This window comes from Henckelia pumila, chromosome 3 (assembly GCF_033568475.1).
Source record: "Henckelia pumila isolate YLH828 chromosome 3, ASM3356847v2, whole genome shotgun sequence".
Lineage (NCBI taxonomy): Eukaryota > Viridiplantae > Streptophyta > Magnoliopsida > Lamiales > Gesneriaceae > Henckelia > Henckelia pumila.
In genome coordinates, this window is record NC_133122.1 from 20,063,108 (window position 1) to 20,083,871 (window position 20,764).

At 34.1% G+C, this 20,764-nt stretch overlaps 2 protein-coding genes across 5 annotated transcripts; one reads left to right on the plus strand and one right to left on the minus strand.

Annotated features, from left to right (window-relative positions):
• The first annotated feature begins 4,807 nt into the window (after positions 1-4,807).
• LOC140893449 (probable membrane-associated kinase regulator 4) lies at positions 4,808-5,909 on the plus strand. Its single transcript, XM_073302519.1, has one exon. The coding sequence runs from the start codon at positions 4,914-4,916 to the stop codon at positions 5,826-5,828; it is 915 nt and encodes a 304-aa protein (XP_073158620.1). The 5' UTR covers positions 4,808-4,913; the 3' UTR covers positions 5,829-5,909.
• An 8,302-nt stretch (positions 5,910-14,211) lies between these two features.
• Positions 14,212-19,309, minus strand: LOC140890834 (ankyrin repeat-containing protein At5g02620-like). Of its 4 annotated transcripts, none has more exons than XM_073298946.1 (5): positions 19,094-19,309; positions 18,234-18,682; positions 17,159-17,568; positions 15,424-16,322; positions 14,212-14,897 (listed from the first exon to the last, which is right to left on the minus strand). In XM_073298946.1, exons 2-4 carry the CDS (start codon positions 18,565-18,567, stop codon positions 15,438-15,440), a joined length of 1,629 nt encoding a protein of 542 aa, XP_073155047.1. In that variant the 5' UTR covers positions 18,568-18,682; positions 19,094-19,309; the 3' UTR covers positions 14,212-14,897; positions 15,424-15,437. The 4 variants fall into 4 exon arrangements, with proteins under 4 accessions (XP_073155047.1, XP_073155046.1, XP_073155044.1 ...); XM_073298945.1 differs by having other exon boundaries at positions 14,212-14,894; positions 19,094-19,308; XM_073298943.1 differs by lacking the exon at positions 14,212-14,897 and having other exon boundaries at positions 15,189-16,322; positions 19,094-19,305.
• Positions 19,310-20,764: the final 1,455 nt, after the last annotated feature.

Genomic DNA, 20,764 nt, shown 5'->3' on the forward strand with positions numbered 1-20,764 from the left:
CTTCAGCTACACGAATTTTCTTCAGCTGCACATGGAATTTGACTAAATGCATATGAATGCATTAATTATGCCACTTGCCAACATTTCTCCCACTTGGAGATTTGATTGAAAATCAAACACATCTCCACACATCCTTTCAAACTTGTCATTCCTGCTGCTTACATTTCTGCTAGGCCACTTGAGGATCTACACCACTCAAACTTATCTGTGTTCACTGGCTTGGTCAAAAAATCAGATATATTATCCTTCGTATGGATCTTTAGCATGTCCACACTTCCTTCCTCTACTACTTCTCGTACAAAGTGAAATTGAACTCCAATGTGTTTAGTCCTGGAATGAAAGGCTGGATTCCTTACAATGTGCAAGGCACTCTGACTGTCACAAAACAGGGGAATCTTATCTTGTTTGTGCCCAAGCTCCTCCAATAATCTTTTAATCCATATTGCCTCCTTGCAAGCTTGAGTAGCTGCCATGTATTCTGCTTCCGTTGTAGATAACGCCACAACTGTTTGCAGTTTTGAAACCCAGCTGACTGCACCTCCTGCAACTGTAAACACATAACCAGTAGTTGATTTTCTTTTATCTGGATCACCTGCGTAATCTGAGTCCACATAGCCCCTGAGTGTAAAATCTGATCCTCCAAAACATAATGCAGCATCCGAGGTACCCTTAATGTATCTAAGGATCCTCTTAACCGTGCTCCAATGCTCTTGTCCAGGATTCGCCATATATCGACTGACTGCTCCCACTGCTTGTGCAATATCTGGTCTTGTACAAATCATGACGAACATTAAACTTCCCACTGCTGATGCATACGGTACTCGAGACATCTCCATCTTCTCTGCTTCACTGCTAGGACACATCTCAGAAGATAACTTGAAGTTAATAGGAAGAGGGGTTGAAACTGGCTTACTATCTTGCATGTTGAAGCGTTGCAAGACTTTCTTCAAATAATTTTTCTGGGAAAGCCAAATCTTCCTGTTGCTTCTGTCTCGGTGAACTTGCATCCCTAGAATCTTGTTTGCTGGTCCCAAGTCCTTCATATCAAATTCCCTAGCCAACTGTGCCTTCAATTCTTGGACCCGATCTTTGTTGGGGCCTGCTACCAACATGTCGTCCACGTACAACAACAAAATGATATAATCATCATCACCAGACCTCTTGAAATACGTACAAGGGTCTGCACTGAGTCTGTTGTACCCAAGGCTCATGATATAGGAATCAAATCTCTTGTACCAACATCTCGGCGCCTGTTTGAGACCGTACAGAGATTTGTTCAACCTGCAAACCAAGTTCTCTTTGCCTTTTTCTGCAAAACCTTCTGGCTGGAGCATATAAATTTCTTCTTCAAGATCGCCATGAAGAAATGCCGTTTTCACATCTAGTTGTTCTAGATGTAGGTCAAACACCGCACACATTGCCAATACTATCCTGACTGTTGAAAGTCGAACCACAGGAGAAAATATCTCATTGAAGTCAATACCTTCTTTCTGAGCGTACCCTTTGACAACCAATCTTGCACGATACCGCTCCACCTGGTTATTTCCATCACGCTTGATCTTATAGACCCATCTGTTACCGATAGCTTTTCTCCCTCGTGGTAGTGTAACAAGATCCCAAGTTTTGTTTCTGTCCAATGCTTCCAATTCTTCCTGCATCGCTGTCATCCATAGGGATACATCCGAGCTTTGAGTAGCCTCATGGAAACTCGATGGCTCACCATCCTCTGTTAATAGACAATATGCAATGTTGCTTTCAGTGACATAATCTGAAAGCCAACCTGGTGGTCTTCTCTCTCGAGTTGACTGCCTCACTTTGGAAACCTCTGACTCAACTAGTTCTTGTACCTCGTGCTCTGGTACTGCTTCACAAGAAACTTGATTTTCGTCTGTATTATTTTCCACCTAAATGATAGTAGTTTCTGAATTCTGTGTGCCTTTGTCTCCCTTCACTTTATCTTCCTCGAAGATAACATCTCTGCTGATGATAAGCTTGTGGACAGTAGGATCCCACAAGCGAAACCCCTTTACTCCATCAGCATAGCCCAAGAAGATACACTTTCTGGATTTAGAATCCAATTTTGATCTTTCTTGCTCATTGTACATAACGTACACCGGACTTCCACATCAGAAAAGATTTTTTGAAGATTTTATAAGGCAGGATTCTTGTAGTCAAGATGTCGGCAAAATACGAGATAGAAAAGTTCAATGGGAGCAATTTTTTGCTGTGGAAATTGAAGGTGCAAGCAATTCTAACAAAGGAGCGTTGCTTGGCAGCTATTGGAGATAGACCGGCGGACGTCACGGACGATCAAAAGTGGAATGAGATGAATCACAATGCTGTTGCCAATTTGCACTTGGCGATAGCGGATGAAGTTTTGTCAAGTATCTCGGAAATAAAAAGCGCAAGAGTTATTTGGGATACTCTGACAAAATTGTACGAGGTCAAGTCACTACACAACAAGATTTTTCTAAAGAGAAAGCTTTATACTCTTCGGATGGCAGAATCATCATCAATGACCGACCATATCAATACACTGAATACTCTATTTTCACGGCTCACCTCTATGGGGCATAAAATAGAGGAAAAAGAACGTGCGGAGCTTCTACTTCAAAGTCTACCAGATTCATACGATCAGCTCATCATCAATGTTACCAACAATGTTCTTTCGGATAATTTAAATTTTGACGATGTCTTAACTGCGGTTCTTGGAGAAGAGAGTCGTCGAAGGAACAAGGAAGATAGGTTGGCAACGTCAAAGCAAGCAGAGGCTTTACCGATGACGAGAGGAAGATTGACGGAGCGTGATTCTAGTGGGAGCCACAGATATGGTAGATCCAAGTCGAGAAGTAAGAAGAAAAATATTTACTGCTTTAAATGTGGCGGTAAAGGGCACTTCAAGAAAGAGTGTACGAAGAGCATCGAAAAGGGATCTCAAGGAAATGTGGCCAGTACTTCAGGCGGTGGTGAAATATTATTTAGTGAAGCAGCAACTGTTGCGGAAGGCAAACACAAATTTTGTGATGCATGGATTATGGATTCAGGAGCGACGTGGCATATGACGTCAAGGAGAGAATGGTTCGACCAGTATGAACCAGTCTCAGGAGGATCTGTATTCATGGGAAACGATCATGCCTTGGAAATCGCTGGGGTCGGTACCATTAAAATCAAAATGTTTGATGGTACTATTCACACCATACAGGAGGTACGACATGTGAAGGGCCTAACAAAGAATCTTTTGTCTTTGGGGCAATTGGATGATATTGGGTGCAAAACCCGTATCGAGAAAGGGATCATGAAGATTGTGAAAGGCGCACTTGTGGTTATGAAGGCGAAAAAGGTTGATGCAAATCTGTATGTATTATTGGGGGAAACACACAAAGAGGCGGAACTAGCTGTTGCATCAATTGGTTCGGGGGAAGAATCAACAGTGTTGTGGCATAGAAAGCTTGGACATATGTCAGAACGAGGAATGAAGATTCTCTCAGAACGGAAGCTGTTGCCGGGACTTACAAAAGTGACTCTACCCTTTTGTGAGCATTGTGTTACCAGTAAACAACACAGATTGAAGTTTGGCACGTCTACTGCCAAAAGCAAAGGTATATTGGAGCTGATTCATTCTGATGTTTGGCAAGCACCGGTGGTGTCCCTAGGAGGAGCGAGATACTTTGTCTCGTTTATTGATGATTTCTCTAGGAGATGTTGGGTGTATCCAATCAAGAAGAAGTCAGATGTTTTCGAAGTCTTCAAAGTTTTCAAAGCGCGGGTGGAACTTGATTCTGATAAGAAAATCAAGTGTTTAAGGACTGACAATGGAGGAGAATATACCAGTGATGAATTTTATGCATTCTGTTAGCATGAGGGAATCAAACGACAGTTCACGACGGCTTACACGCCTCAGCAGAATGGAGTGGCGGAGCGGATGAACAGAACTCTGTTGGACAGAACAAGGGCTATGTTGAGTACTGCGGGTCTACCAAAGTCATTTTGGGCAGAAGCAGTCAAAACCGCTTCTTACATCATCAATCGTTCTCCTTCAGTGGCGATTGATTTGAAAACTCTGATGGAGGTGTGGACTGGCAAGCCAGCTGATTATTCTCGATTACATACATTTGGAATCAATCGATGCGGAATAAACCAAATAGGTCATACCAACATACGTGTGTATATACATGTATGTATATATATGATCCACAGTCGCTATATCCACTAATTTTGATCAATCATGGGATTACACGTCATCCGCAAGGTAGTGCCCTGCGGGCGGCATGTGCTAAACCCAGATACATATATATATATATTTATGCATAGAATGAAATCCATCAAGAAGTGAAAAATATAATATTAGAAATATATAATATAATGAAATCCATATAATTTTAGAAATATAATATTTTTAGACCAAAAAATAAGTTAATAGTTTATAATTAATATACCGATATAATCCAACCAGAATAAGATGAAGTCGTGAAACAAGTTCTCCTAATCCAATTTATTTTTTTTTAAATGTTAAGACTATCGTCCGATTGAAATGTTTATGGCATAATAATTAATTAGATATACACTCAACAAGCATAGCATCAGTAATAAGTAGTTTTTTGTAGATACCTTCTTAAGTTTTACTCCTAAACTTTTACAATACATGTTGAAAATCCTCTGATCCCACCAAATTATTAGCGAGTCCCCTCAAAAGAACGTTGGTTCTTCAATGAATGAAATAGGCCATCAAATACAATAAGAGTTCTAAATTTGTCATTAGTTAATAAATAATAACTCTTTTTCTTGATACAAATTAAAGAAAATTACCAAATATTTTCCCTATTTTAAGGACTCTCTTCTCCCCCCAATCCGCCATTCTCAATAGTTCATTTTCTCACACACACTCACGATTCTCCCATATTTCTCATCCATTGATGGCTATAAATCTTGCACTATATGAATGTGAAGACGAAGATTACATAGAGATGGAAATGACATCATCACCCTCGAACCCGCTCCATGTCTCCGCAAATTCTTGCCAAGAATTCGAGTTCCAAATGCCCTCCACTTCCAATAACACACACTCCACCATATCCACAGCCGATGAGCTCTTCTACAACGGCAAAATCCTCCCCCTCCACCTCACTCTCCGCCGCAAAATGGTCCAAAACCTCCTCCACCACCACCAAACCGCCGCCGCCGCCGCAGTCGAAACCGCCAAACAACCCGCAGAAAAAGACAGTAACCACTTCACAATATTGCCATTGGATTCTTGCAGGGAGAGCTGCGAACTGGATCATGATGACTGTTTATTCGAATGGCCCGTTGAGTTCACCGGTTTCATGAACAATCACCCCACGAAAAGGTCTTGGTCCAAGAAACTCAAGCTGATCAAAAGTTCCATTCTTGTGCAGAAGCTCAAGTTTTTCTTCAACAAATCTGCTTGCACAGATGAGTCGTCGCCATGTGCCAAAGCAAATCCCAATCCAGAACCCCAAAACTGGCCGAAAACAGAGGATTGTTCGAGTAAGCACACCACATTTTCCAAGAAAAAACCATTTGGATTCATTGGAAAGGATACGAATCAAACTGCAGATGCTGTAACAAAGATTAATATCGATAAAGGGATCGAGGAAAATATGTGCAGGAAGTCAGTTTCTGATCAAAATTCTCCGGCCAAACTCTTATCCTCGAGTTCTTGTTCTTCTTCTTCCTCATCTTCTTCGGTGCTTAAAAGAAGCAGCAGTGCCACTGAGATTGAGGGTTCTATAGAGGCAGCCATTGATCATTGCAAGAATTCTCAGCAGATTTTAGACAAGTTTCTTGATTGTTACTGTATAGATTTGTAGTACGTACAACTTGTTAATGTATGATTTTTTGTTTTTATTTTTGAAAAAAAAAAAAAGAAAAATAATAATATGTGTGGCAGTTTCTTGCTTATGAAATAATTGTATGCCCACAAAATTAAATTTCAGAGATTGTTGTCTCCTTCAAAATTATGGAACTATACATGGAATAGCAACTTGCTTGATACATAGGGAGCCCCTTAGCTCTGCTACATCAACCCGATATTAAAAGAGTAGATATTTGCGAGACGTCGGATTTATATTCGTGATATGAATCGAATTTATTCATATTTATAGTAAAAATAATATTTTGTTATAAAAAGTAATATTTTTTACGGGTTATGTGAAATAGGATACTCGTTTAACTAAATTGACTCGTAAGACCATCTCATACGAGTTTATATGTTATCATAAAGAAAAAATTTGAAAAAACTCTATACTATATATAAAAAAAACTGTCCATCGGAGAGAAAAGGACATCGTTTTTGTTTTGCCAAAATTACCCTTACACATTTTTTTTACGGGTTATGTGAAATAAGACACTTGTTTCACTAAATTGACCCGTAAGACCATTTCATACAAGTTTATATGTTATTATAAATAAAAATTTGAAAAAAAAAATCTATACTATATATAAAAGAATCTGTCCATCAAAGAAAAAAAGACATCGTCTTTGTTTTGCCAAAATTACCCTTACACACTTTTGTTCTTTCCTTGTTTTTAGTTTTTTTTTTTTAATTTCGACATCATTTAAAATTGTAGTTTAGTCATCGATAATTTGCAACTATGATATTACAAATATTTGAATATAAATCAAATTAATTTTTAAAAATTATACAAATATGCAACGCGTGCATCAATACACTGGTATTAATAATTTTCCAGTCCTCTTTTAGCGTAATACAAACATGACTATTAGATGTACTAAATGTAATTAATTCATAATTTTAATCAAGCTGTCAGACAAAAACACAATTTTAATCAAATTAAAGCTCATGCAATATTATTGATTTATTCATATCCGACTACCCATTAATAAAACTAATTATAGTAAATAAAATACTTTTACTTGATTTCTAAATATTTAAATTATACGCAATCGGGAAGTCAATACTGGACGACGTTGTTATTATTATTATTATTATTATTATTATTAAAACTTCTTTTAATCAAGTTATTTTTACGTTTTCACGTAAACGATTAGAAATGTTTGATTACAGCCATCAATGATCGAGCGTCCAACATACACCTAACGTATGAATATAACAAACCTGGCTCAAATATCATTATTGTGGTTTTTTTATAATTAAAAGCGCTGTTTAAAGGCGCGGCGCTGTTTAGGACTGCCTAGAGGCTAGGCGATTGCCCACCGTCCCAATTTTTAGATAGTTGAAGTTTTTGGATGTTATTACATTAATTAACCGTCGAGGCCGTTCAAAATCCGCCTAGGCAGTCGCTTAAATTAATATATAATAATTTTTTAAAAAATAACTTTTTTATAAATATTATTTGACATATTTGTCCATTAATTTAAATCGGATAAAGACGAAGAATATACCATGTACTTTGAGTTTGAATTCGATAAAGAAGAATTATTAGAGAAATATTAATTAACAAGAATAATTAGATATTTAGGCTAACTAGCAAAATGTACGTGTGTTGCACGTAATAACAATTTTATTTGATTGTGATCGGAGTTATCAAATTTTGAATGTTTAGTTTTATTAAAATTAAGTGTTATATTTTTTACGGGTGTCAGTTCAAACTTCAGTAACTATGATTCAATATCTAATTAGCTACTGAAGTGATCATATGACCTATTTAACTTTATTTTTTGTTATATTTTTCGATTTTTTATAGACGTTTTTTTAGTGATATTATATGTTTATTCATTAAGTTTTATTTTTTAAAGCTAACAACTTTAAAACAATAACATATGTTATATATTTATTGAAAATTATAAAATATTTATATTGTTACAAACGGTAGGATCAAGAGATTTGTGTTTTACTAAAAATTATAGTTGGTGGTAATTGTGTAACGCAAATCTTTTAGATCGTATCACAGTTCAAACAAATACATATTTCAATTGTTCAACCCAAGAGGACAATTATTGCACTCAAACAATCACCTTATCAACAATTGTGCTTTCAATCAATGTGAATCGAAACTATGGTCTTGACTCTGATATTAATTGTATGACCGAATACGTATCGCTTTACCAAAATTTATAGTTGATGGTAACAATACGATTCAAATATCTTAAATATTACAAAATCTCAAGCATCGTGTTTCGATTGCTCTTAGATACTATTATTGCATCCCAACTTAAACAATTTATGTTAAATGATAATTTTACTTATATTGATTTTTAAGAAAAAAAACAGTAATTTCTTTCAGGAAAATGATTTTTTGATTCATTAACTTGTTCAAATTTGAGTTTTAGTCCATTGAGTTGTCAAATTTGGTTATGATGCACTCACATTTAATTTTCAATCATTGTTTGTCCAATTGATGACTTGATATTTGACAATTCAACAATGTTCGATCTCACTTCAGCATTTTTACGTCATGTAAATATATTTTTTTTATTATAAGTCAGTATTTTCCAATGGGCCTCTAATCCAATTAGACCTAAAATAATCGAATTAAAATTTAGCGTATCAAAAATAAACTTTGTAAACTTAGTGGACCAAATCATAATATTAAATAAGTTAGTGAACAAAAAAAAATATTTTTCCTTTATTTAAAAGCTTTTATTTAGTTATGAAAGTTGATCTTCCATTGATAAAGTAAATAAAAATCACGTATTATTTTTTTCTCTGATAAACCATGTTTATCATAAGACAATTGTTGTAGATTAACTTTCTACAGTAATCTTTTTCAGATAAGTGATTTTTTGATTCATTAACATATCTAAATTTGAGTTTTAGTCCATTGATTTGTCAAATTTGGTTTTGGTGCACTAACATTTAATTTTCGACTATTGTTAGTTCAATTGCTGACGTGATAATATTTGACAATTTAACAATATTCGATCTCAATTTTTGACTCGAATATATGCTTTTATTCTTAATTTTTTTCAATAATAATTCAATTGAGTTGTTTTAAATTTTATATACATTTAAAGTAGATGTTGTTGTACATGCCATAAAAAATATTTATATATGAGTGTGATAATTAATTTATAATTTTTAAGAATAGTATGTTAAATATATTATTTGCAATAAAAATTTGAGTAGACTAAAAAATGTGAAGAGAAATATTTTTTTAGAGGATGAACAATCATATTTTAAACAAGTTAAAAACTTTTATAATAAATCATTCAAGTAACTTAGATATGAAAATAACTTGTCTAACTTAAAATCGATTTGAATTTAGTGTGATTTTTTAAGTTTTGTCACGCAATATTTTACGATTTCATAAGTATTAACATTAATTAATTCTATTAGCCAAATATTATATTGTAATACAAATATCCGCATGAAATTTAGTCATAATCATACTCGATCTCTTTGTCTCACTTATTTAAAATACATTTATTTTTTATATGTCTCAATTATATATATAAAAAAAGGTTGACCACGAAGGGGACCCCATTCCACATGAGTCAGAGGCCCATTGGCTAATGCGGAGGTTAAATCGAGGGATATGCACGAGCGACAGAGACCTGAAGGAGGGAGCAACATGACCAACCCCCAGAGCATATCCCCACAATATTTCAGCAGGGAATATGCTCCACACGAGGATCGAACCCGCAACGCTGGAGAATCTCTTCTCACGTCACCTCAGACCTTACCAACTCACCTATGCCCCTGTGGAATTGTTTCAATTATATAGTCTAGTTATCATATTGAATATCATATGTTCTGCTCTTTTAACAATTTATCCATATTAACTTAATATTATTAACTACTTGTATAATTATTTTATTTTATTAGTATTAATTGATTCTATTAGCCAATTATTATATTGTATACAAATATAAACTTAAAACTTAATTATAATCATACTCTCTATGTTTTATTTATTTAAACTACATCTATTTTTTTTTAATTAATAGTATGTAAAATAAGAAGGGCGAATTAGAAAATTGACAATTGGAACTAATCTAGAAATTAGTATATTTTTTAACTTGTACAAAAAAATATTGATGTTGTTGATTATATTTGTAATCTCTAAAATTTTAAAAAAATATTACACATAAGTATTGATTATGAAATGAAAAGTGATAATAACTAAAGTGTCACTTTTATAGATATATATTATAACAAATAAATTAAGACATATTTCAATTAATATAATAATTTTTTTAGTTTAGGAAATGAATTAAATTTAACAATTAATTTACTTTGAATAATTAAATAGACACAACATTTAAGATAAATTTTAATTAATAATTTTTTTTAATTGAAGACATGAATTAAATGTTAACAATTAATAAAAAAAATTAATTATTCTAGACTAATCTAGAAAATGAAAGGGAAAACCAAAAAATACATTGAAAATGACAAAAATATTTAAGTAATATTATGTAATATAAAAAAGGGCAAATTAGAAAATTCACAATTGGAACTCATATATTTATAATTTTAATAATTAATAATTAATAATAATTAATTATTAATTAATTAATTAATAAATTTTTTAATTTAAAACATGAATTAAATGTTAACAATTAATAAAAAAACATTAATTACTCTGACTAATCTAGAAAATGAAAGGAAAAATCAAAAAAAAAACTCATATAATTTTAATAGTAATAGATAATTGATAATAGATAATAGATAGATAATAGAAAAAACACTGTCTATATTGGTGAATTCGATAAATATGAATTATTGGACAAATATTAAAATAGATAAAAATAAGTAGATATTTTAACTAAAATAAAAAAAAATTGTTCAGACCCCACCTAGGCGTCACCCACATTTAGAACATTGATTTCAATATATCAACCTAGGGTGATCAACTATATCTAAATTTGTACAATTAGAATATAAACTGCATATTTATCTTTGGATGGAAAACTTATCTTGCTTCATGTGGTATCTTATCCAATATGAGTTTAAAATGGATATTTCAAATTATATGTAAGAGGTGATAATGGATTGATAGGAAAAAATTCACAACCAATAGATTTTTTTTCTTTTTTAACGAGATATCTATAACCACAACTTTTCGATGCATTAGATAAATCATCAAAACTAACACAATGAATTCGAGTGTTATTTTTGCATTTAAAGAGTCACAACCAATAGTCCAATAGTTGTTTGATCGGATAGTTTTTTTTTTTCTTCTCTTTTTCTTTTTAAAATTTGACACACATTGGATAAATTCTCATACTAACAGAATAAATTTGGACGTTATTTTTGTCTTTACACCTTCACAACCAATGATTGTTATTCTTTTTTTAAAAAAAAAAAAATAGGTACGTACTTAATCGTATAAATTATAATAACTACATTCCTTTTTTCGAAAAAATAAATAATTAAGCACTCAATTAATTATGAAGTAGAAGCGCTATGAAAAGGGAAGAAAAGTACGCTGATTTTGCACCTAACTAAATGAGCTCAAACTTTTTGCTTCAATGATTAATTGATTGACTTTGTAAATCAAGCTAAAAAATAACAAGCAAATGTTCCACGAATTTCCGTAAAAAAATTATCATCAAACCATTGTTAATATTGTGAAACATAAGCCTAACATTCAACTTATTTTTCTCACGCATTTATGTAAACATGTTCACGTGTTTGGCCTCAATTTTTTTTAAAAAATCTCACCTTCTTTCAATGTGACATGTTGAAGGAATTGACAATTTAACTTCTACACCAAAACCAACCTTTTACGTCTCAAAACTCTTTGATTCGTGAAAAAGAATTACTCTTACCGATACATATGATCTTTTTTTTTTCTTTTTTCTTCATTCATTCGGGCACGTACCGACCACGCACGCAAGCGCGCGGTGTTTCTTTCTCTGCGCCCTTGATCGCCTCGACGACAGATCGTCCCCAGGGCGTAAAAAGGTAAGAAAAAGACCAGAGAAGCATGCATGTGAAACCTTAGTGAGTCGGACCCCCTTGACAAGAAAAGAGACATGAACACACAAGTACTCGCAATGTAGAGACAAGTCAAATCTAATTTTGATTGATGAAAATGGACCAACCATCGTTTCATGTTATCCTGATTTATGGCATTGTACATTAGACCAACAAAATATCAACCAAGAATCATAATTGAGTACTTTTGAATACGGATGCCCAATTATTTCTTTTTTCCCTCTTGCCCATTATGATTTCAAGAAATTAAAGGCCACCTACTTTAATATTTTAAACACAATATAGGAGTTAAAAAAAAACGAATTAACTTTCGATTTTGTTTGCGAAATTTCTACCTAAATTGCGAGGGTATCGAAAAAAAAAATCTCAAATTTTAAAATTTCTCAAACAAATTTATGCCAGATTCCAAATAGTCAAGGCCCGCACTTTTCTCTCCACTTAAAAAGAGTTCTCAACAAATAAATGTCACCTCGTGTAAGTTTATGATGTTATTTTGTTCAAGCGTGAGCCCCACACTTGATAAAGTTGTAAGAAACATGTGGAGGCCCAGGGGCATAGTTGGACTGGCAAAGGCCTTGATAAAAAAGAAGATGACGAGTGTTCGAATACCGTAAAAGGTGTATTTGGCCTTGTTTATCGCGCTTGCGAGCCTTCCTCTCCCTGGGTACTTACCTGACCAGACATAACCCTGATTTACCAACCTTCACGCCGGGGCTTGGAGCGGCTCTGTGTGGGGCCCTTGGGAATAGGGCTCACCCTTTTTTGTAAGAAACATGTGGAGCCCATCAATATATATACATATTTATTTTAAAGTGACATGTTCACTCGAATATCTCGTATAAATAAGTTGGAAGAGTTCTCCATGCAACTTGCAACTGTGTTACAGAGAATCGGCCATTTTATTCTCAGATTTGCCCGAAAACAAGGTGATCCTAGAGCTGGCAAAATTTTGAAAATTTCCGACCCTTCCCGATTCTCAACATGTTTCCGTCCTGAACTTTTCCTAACCCGGGTGATCGGAATTTTTCCCGACCCGATCAATTTCGGGATCGGGATAGGCAACTCTACTCGACGGGATTCCCGACCCGATTCGAATATAATAATAATTTTTTTAATTAAATATAGAATTTTTTAAATAATTTTTTGTTTTAATATTAATGTTTTATATTTATCTACCATATAATTATTTTCTAATATTTATATTTATCTTTTTTAATATTAACATTGAGTTATAAATTTTTATTTTATTTTTTATTATTATAAATGATTATATGTTTTTATTGTATTAATCAAGTAGTTGTTTTAGTTTATTTGTAATATACTAAGACTGCGTTTACTTGGCTTGATAAACGAGGGATAACATTATTAATACAGACTAATCCTATGTTTAGTTGCAAAATTGAAAATCATTATAAATTCTTGAGCCCGTTAATAATAGGATTTAGAAATGATTCTTAATCCTAAATTTTAGAAGGGATTATAAATTTGTACATGGTGAAAAGAGAAAAAAAAAAAATCAATCCCAAATTAATCCATCAAACTAAACATATTATTATTTTCCATAACCATTTCATATCCTATCAAATTATAATAATAATCAAATTTTAATCTATCCTTTTACAATCTCATCTCTTAAAGTAAACGCGCAGCCTAAGAAGATGTTTTAGTTTTTAATGGTTATATACAAAGAAATTTTAATTTATTTGTAATGTACTAAGAAATTCTTTGAGTTTCTTCATATTTTTTTAAAAAAAAAAAATTCATAGAATTTTTTTTTAAAAAAATATTGTTCGGGATTACCCTCTCCTGACCGATGAGATCTCGAATATTCGGGTCCCGACACTTCTCGGGTGCGGGATTAAGAGAAAAAAATATCCTAATTCTTATCGGAACGAAAATCGGGTAAGGGGGTTACGGGACGGGTCCCGACCCGATCCCACCCCTAGGTGATCCTACAATTGTGGATGAAAATGTTCCACATCCAAGAAATTCAGAACAATCCCTTTGGACATGTTGGTTCATTGATTAGATAAGTTTTCCTTGCACCCAATCTTCGCAAGTTCCTATTGGAATTAATGTGTGAGTGTATCGAACACTTGTAAGAACCCATCACATGTATTTCCATGGCCACCTTTAGTAATGTAGGACCAGTTCACTAATGGAGCTTCTTCTGAGAATTTAAATTTTGGGAGAAAATACAAGAAACCAGCTAGTATTTTTGTTCTTGACCATAAAGTTTCGTCAAGTCTTTTCTACAACACCATTCAAATTATTTGCACTGGTTTTTATATTGAAATTCAGTTTACTAATGGAAGGGAACCCGATGTTTTGAATTGTATAATAATCCAAACGTCACATGGATAGCAACACAGGGATAACAGTAGGAAATCTACAAAACGCTACTCTTGAATTTTTTAAACCGTACAACAGCCACCAAGTCTAGGATCGATATTAAGCCACATAGAGCCCCAGGGGCACAGCTGGACTGACAAAGGCCTTGGTGAAAAAGAAGGTGACGAGTGTTCGAATCCCGTAAAAGGTGTATTTGACCTTGTTTATCGCGCTTGCGAGCCTTCCTCTCCCTGGGTACTTACCTGGCCAAACATAACCCTGATTTACCTCCCTTCACGCCGGGGCTTGGGCGGCTCTGTGTGGGGCCCTTGGGGGTGGGGCTCACCCTTTTTTTTTTTATATTAAGCCACATAGAACAGTAGGGCTCCCCTATGTATGATAATCTTGGAAAGTAGAAATATGAAGAGCCAAATGGAAGAAAGGGCCAAAGTTGCTCGGTCCCGAACAACTTAGTGGTACAGTAATTCTCATTACTGGACAGTAGTGTGTGCCTATGACTTAACAGAGACGTTTCGGCATTTTCGAGTCGACCCTCGTTTTGTTGATCCACTCATGTCCAGATTTGTTCAAGGGACACTAGCATAGTAGCATCAATCCATTCAATGAATCTGAAAATTCTTGAAAGCGAACACTCAAAGTGTTGATCTCACTTTATTCCCTGCTAAAACAACTTTACCAGTTCACTTTATGGTTCTAAACCACATGAAGAAGCATTAAAATACACAAAAAGTTTAAAAAATAATCAAAAAATAAAAATAAACAGATTTTGTTTATTTTGGGACAAAATTCAGAGTCAACAATAACAGATCCCATTCAAAGGTAAGATTAAGGACTTCTCGTGTCTCTAATTTACATTGTGCTGCACCTATGAGAGCCACCAAGTTCATGAGTTAACTCGATATATTCGCATGACATACTCGAGCAAATATATTGATGCAGATGCAGAATCAAATAATCAAAAAACAAGATATATGATAATCATACAACTTTTTTTTAAAAATAATTTCTAGGCAATGGAGTGTCACCAAGTGATTCTGATTCTATACTAATCCTTATTCTATTTACAATCCGAGAAGGAAAATTTACCATCCAGTTCCTTCTACTGCAAGACAACATATCATACAATATTACATATATGATCACTTACAGAGACTATTTTTATCAACCAACAAAGCGTGGAAGTATACCTTACATATGAAAATCAGAGTGCATAAAGTTTCTTGTAGTCATCCTCCGGGATTTCCTCATCTGACACAATCATCGATACAGACCACGATTGTGATCTACTATTTCTTGCCGACAAGCGGCGGTTTCTCAAGTTAGAAGCTTCAATCCGGTGCATTATCACCCAGTAACAGAGTGTGCCGAGCGTCGTAGCCATGATTAGTGTCCCTATAACTGTTATTCCAATAGCCAACCACCTTTCGTCATCCCCCACGATGATGTAACATATAGCAAGAAAGGCGACAGAAATAAAAGCACAAGCCAACCACATAAGCTTGTTGATAACCGTCATCATTAGTTTCTTCGCCTCCTTCTCAACAACTACCACAGATGTCTGAACGACAACAACAGCTAATGATATGAATAGTGCCAGAGAGTCGGATATCAAGAAAATCGAGAATTCGAGTCTTGGCGCGACGTTCGCTTCTCCGAGAGAAGATCCCGGAGGAACTTCATTCGGTTCATCAGCATATTGACCAGGGAGAGTAAAAATGGCAGCAAAAGCAACCGTGGCAATCAAAACAGCAACCACAGTTGTTGAGGTTATTGCATTGTTGAGCCCTTCTGTTTGCATTTTATCAAGCCTTTTGGCTATACCACGAACCTTTCTCCGAGTTTGGCGTGTGTGCTCGATCTGGTCGTGAACTTCATGTTTTATGTCGCTTACAGTTTGTTTCAGCTCTCTTGCTGGATTTTTTGCTGGTTGAGCCGTTAAGGACTTTGCACTCTTAACACCGTACTCCCGCAGGATACTTGCAATCTCTGAACGCCCGGTTTTTTCAGCTGTATCAAAAGCAGTCTCCCCAGATTTGTTGATGGCATCTTTATTAACTTCTTTGTGCTTCAATAGAGTTTGAACAATCTACATGATTTGGGTTAAGAATTAGCTTTACTGTGAACATAGGTATGGCTTTCAATTGCACATATAAAGCATGGAAAGATAAAGCCTCACTAAGTCCAAATACTTGCAAGTTTACATGACGACGTATTACAATTATTATTGTAATCATCGTCATCATCATTGTTGATGCACCTAATGCGACTTAAACCCAAGAACAATAAAATGAACAGCTTTTCAGTGGAGCAATTTGGTTGGAAACTACACTATTCATATGATTCTATGATTCATATCTTCTGCTATAAGCTTGATTCCTTCTTCCTTAAAACTATACGAACAATGACATGCACACTTCGTGTGCGTAAGAATATCAAATCAAAGAAATTTAATTTTACTGTTCTATGTATGTATCAAATTAAAAGTTTGTTCAAATAAGTGTTTTAAGAATTTCATTTGAGTTATTTTTGGAAAGATAAAATTTAGATATAAATTAATAGAGAAAAAAAATACTTCCCATTAAAATTGAAAATTATATAATCGAATATAATTTTTTATTCGTAATTTTTTTGTTAATATTAAGATTTTGAAAGCTTTGATAGGGGCTGGGGTTATTTTTGAAACTTTATACATGGTGTCCCCTTCGTATCCTTTCGTTTTCACTCGAGTCGAGAGTTATATTTTGAAGTCTCTGATTAGACTCTTGGATTGGTTTTCATGAAGTGATTTCCCTTAATAAAATACAAAAATATAGTGAACCATGGTTTCTTTTATGACAAGTTTTTAAAACACACATTCGTAGAACCCAATGTGTTTTTAAAAGGTGCTCTTACATAGAGATAACATATGAAAAATAATCATACCTGCAGTCGACCCTTTCTCGTGGCAATGTGCAACGCAGAATTTCCCTTTCCATCAACAATGGTAAGCGAAGTATCATCTGATGCAATAAGCTCGTCAACCACATTAGCATTACTTCCCTTGACAGCCATATGAAGAGCTGTCTGTCCCTTCTTATCGACCCATGTCGCGATTCCTTTCTCTTTGCTTAAAATGGCCTTGACCACCTCGAGATGGCCGTTTCTTGCAGAAGAATGCAAGGCTGTTTTACCATTATTTCTCGCTATGGTGGCAAGACTACTATTTCTATCCAACAGAAACTTGACCACCTCAACATGACCTTGTGCTGCAGCCGTATGAAGGGGTGTAGCATTTGATTGATCTACTGTTGCTAAAAGTTGGGGAATGGCATCGATTAGGACCTTTAGAACTTCTGCAATAAAAAAGAAGATTCAAGATCATGCAACATGCCAGGCCCAAGTAATACCAAAATTTTCGATCTAATGTAGTGGGATCTGCAGCATTCCTTAAAAAACAGACCAAGTCACCGAACAACGTACAAAGTGGAAAAGGTGATGATAACCACCATGTGTCTAGGTTGATGTGTTGAATTTTGAGTACTAGATATAAAGCAAACACAATCGAACACGAGAGACAGCACGACACAAGTTGGGGAATGGCGTCGATTAGGACCTTTAGAACAAAAGAACATTCAAGATCATACAACATACTAGGCCTAGCTAATACCAAATTTTTCGATCCAACTCAGTGGTATCTTCACGCAATCCTTAAAACAAACAAAACAAACGTTTGAAGCGGAAAAGATGATGATAACCGCCATGCATCAAGGTTGATGTGTTGAACTTTGAGTACTAGATATCAAGCAAACAAAAGCGAACGCAAGAGACAGCACAACACAAGATAGATTTGTGTGATTCAGCCATGAAGACCCTGCATCCATGGCACAATGCTTAAACTTAAATTCCATCCATCTCTCTTATTAGTTAATTTACATTACCACATAGGTGATATACAAAATTACTTGATAAAATCAGATGTGATTCTTCGATTTCTAAGGAGGACGAAAGAAACACTCACCCAATCCACCAATCTTGGCAGCGATATGAAAAGCATCGTAACCATTCTTAGCCTTGACTGCAGCAGAACCATCATCATAGTACTTTATCAGCTCCTTAACCAGATCAACATGACTAAATTCAGAAGCTACATAAAGCACCGTTTCGCCCGATTGGTTCTGTTTAGACAGCAATTCTTTCAATTCATCTCCCTCACTATTACCAAGCATCTCCAAAACCACTTCCAAATCCCCCGCTCTTGTCGCCGAATGCAACGCAGTATCATCTCGTTTTCGAGTAACCTGTTTCTTCATCTGCTTCTTGTGGAAGCTTTGTTGCCTAGCTAAACCCTCCATTATAAAACTAATCAACCAAAGTTCAAGATTCAATTGTCCCTATTGATGCTGTCAAAATCCCATTACTTTTCCCTTTAACCACTTTGAGGAATCAAGCCCGGATCAAATTTCACATCTGGAAACCAAAAATCAACATAAAAAGTAAAAACTCAGGCTTATAGATAAAAAGAAAGGAAAAAAAAAAAAAAAACCCACTAAGAAAACATGAGCAAAATCTGATTCCTGTTATGTGGCAGAATCAGCATGTCGATTGCTGTTCACACTTCTATATGGATTCACACCATATTTCCACTAAAACCCTTTACGCGCTAAAGGATTTAAGTCAACATTGAGCAATCATTTCTTCAACAGAAGCAAGAATTGCGAGCTTTTCAACAACAAAAAGTTGAAAAAAAAAAGTCCAATTTTTCAACCTTTTCAGCATATTATCTATCAATCTATGGAAGAAACCAATCAATTATCCAACAACTGAAAACAAGGCTCAAAGCACCGAAAATACAACAACAGATGACACGAGATATCTCACCTGAAATTCAGAAGAAATACTTTCTAATAGAAAATCTTTGAGCCCACTTGGAATTGAATGTTACTTCTGCTTGGAGCTGGCAAACTTTTTGGGGAGAGGAAATTAAACTAATAATCAAGTGGAATCTTGCAACAATTAAAGCTTCTTAATGTGATTATTAAATAAAAAGGAATTGATTTAATTTAATTCAAAAAATACATGTCATTACAAAAATGATCAAGTTGGAGTAGTATAGCCAATAGCATCCTCACAAATTTCAATGCAATCTTTCAAACTGGAAAAGACTAATTACCGACCCATAATTCGACCTTTAATCGAGATTATTATCTTTTATATTTTTATTTAAGAGCTTGATTGTGACATGATTAGTCTATTATTTTAGAAATCAATATTTCAAATCTTTTGTTTGTATATTAATTATTTAATCATTTATATTTTTTTATAAAATTAAATTTCACGATGAGATAGTGAATATTTTGAAATTATTTCTCATTTACAATATCTTTTGTTTTTTTTTTAAAAGTTTTTTAATCAATTAATAGATTATATATAATATTAATGGCCAACTCTCTATATATATGTGGACTGTGGTGCTTGTTGATTTTAAAATCATGTTAAAATTATTAATTTTATTTGTAAATTCTAATGAGTGGCACTTGGGCGTTGACTACGGCAGTAATAAAAGTCAAGGTCAAGTATGCCTGCTAATTGTGGTGTGTGGGCTCCCCACGTGTGGAAAACGGATCCCCCCATGTGTTGTAGGTTGTCCGAAAAAAATATATATCTTCACATTTATTGTAGAGATAAATAAATAAATAAATAAATAAAGAGACAAGGTGATTGAATGAAAATTATGAAATAAAATAACATTTATTTGTATTTAGAAATATATGTATAAGTATATAGCTAGGTGGAGATAAGATATTAATCTACATTGTCAAATTAAAGTAGAGAAGCTTACAATAACTAATTTCCAATTATATTAGTGGAGTATGAATGAAAGTTATATTTGTATCATTATTTGTAAAATATTGATAAGGTTAAAGAGTATAGATTAAATATATTATTTGCAATTCATCTATAATTGTCTGTTTTTATAATTTTTTAAATTATTAAAAAATATTTTATCTTAATTAAATTTTTTAATATTTTATTCATAATGTCAATCTTGAAAATAACATAAAAATTAATTAGTATAAAATTTTAGAATTTCTATATTGTCTGTATTTAATTTTGGCAATATATATATATATATATATATATATATATATATATGATATCATGGAACAGAAAATCATTTTTAAATACACACTGGACTAAAAAAGGCTGAAGCTTATATAGTGGGCTTCGGTCATCTTATGCAGACGACAATTCATTTGGCCCATTGGCCTTAATATTTTGATTTTGCTATAAAAAAACAAAGGATGAATTGGAGGTATTGACTCAAGAAGTTTTCGCTAAGCTGCTAGCTTTGACAATACATCCTACATTGAGAGAGAGGATACAGGAAGGTCAGTTGTCTGATGCACAATTAATTAAGTGGAGACAAAGGGATGAGAAAAAGAACAAAAATTTGTATACTTTGGAGGACGGATTGGTCCGTTACCGAGGTAAACTTTGGGTTCCAGCAGATGGCTCTATTAAACATTATGTGTTGGTTGAAGCACATAG

Bases quoted from the DNA above. Each gene is read 5' to 3' on its own strand.
- LOC140890834 (XM_073298946.1), bottom strand. From the start codon at position 18,567: ATGGAGGGTTTAGCTAGGCAACAAAGCTTCCACAAGAAGCAGATGAAG. The intron at 17,569-18,233 runs GTGAGTGTTTCT...TTTTTATTGCAG, and splicing joins TGCCAAGATTGGTGGATTGG to AAGTTCTAAAGGTCCTAATC. The intron at 16,323-17,158 runs GTATGATTATTT...CAAATCATGTAG, and splicing joins CGAGAAAGGGTCGACTGCAG to ATTGTTCAAACTCTATTGAA.
- LOC140893449 (XM_073302519.1), top strand. From the start codon at position 4,914: ATGGCTATAAATCTTGCACTATATGAATGTGAAGACGAAGATTACATA.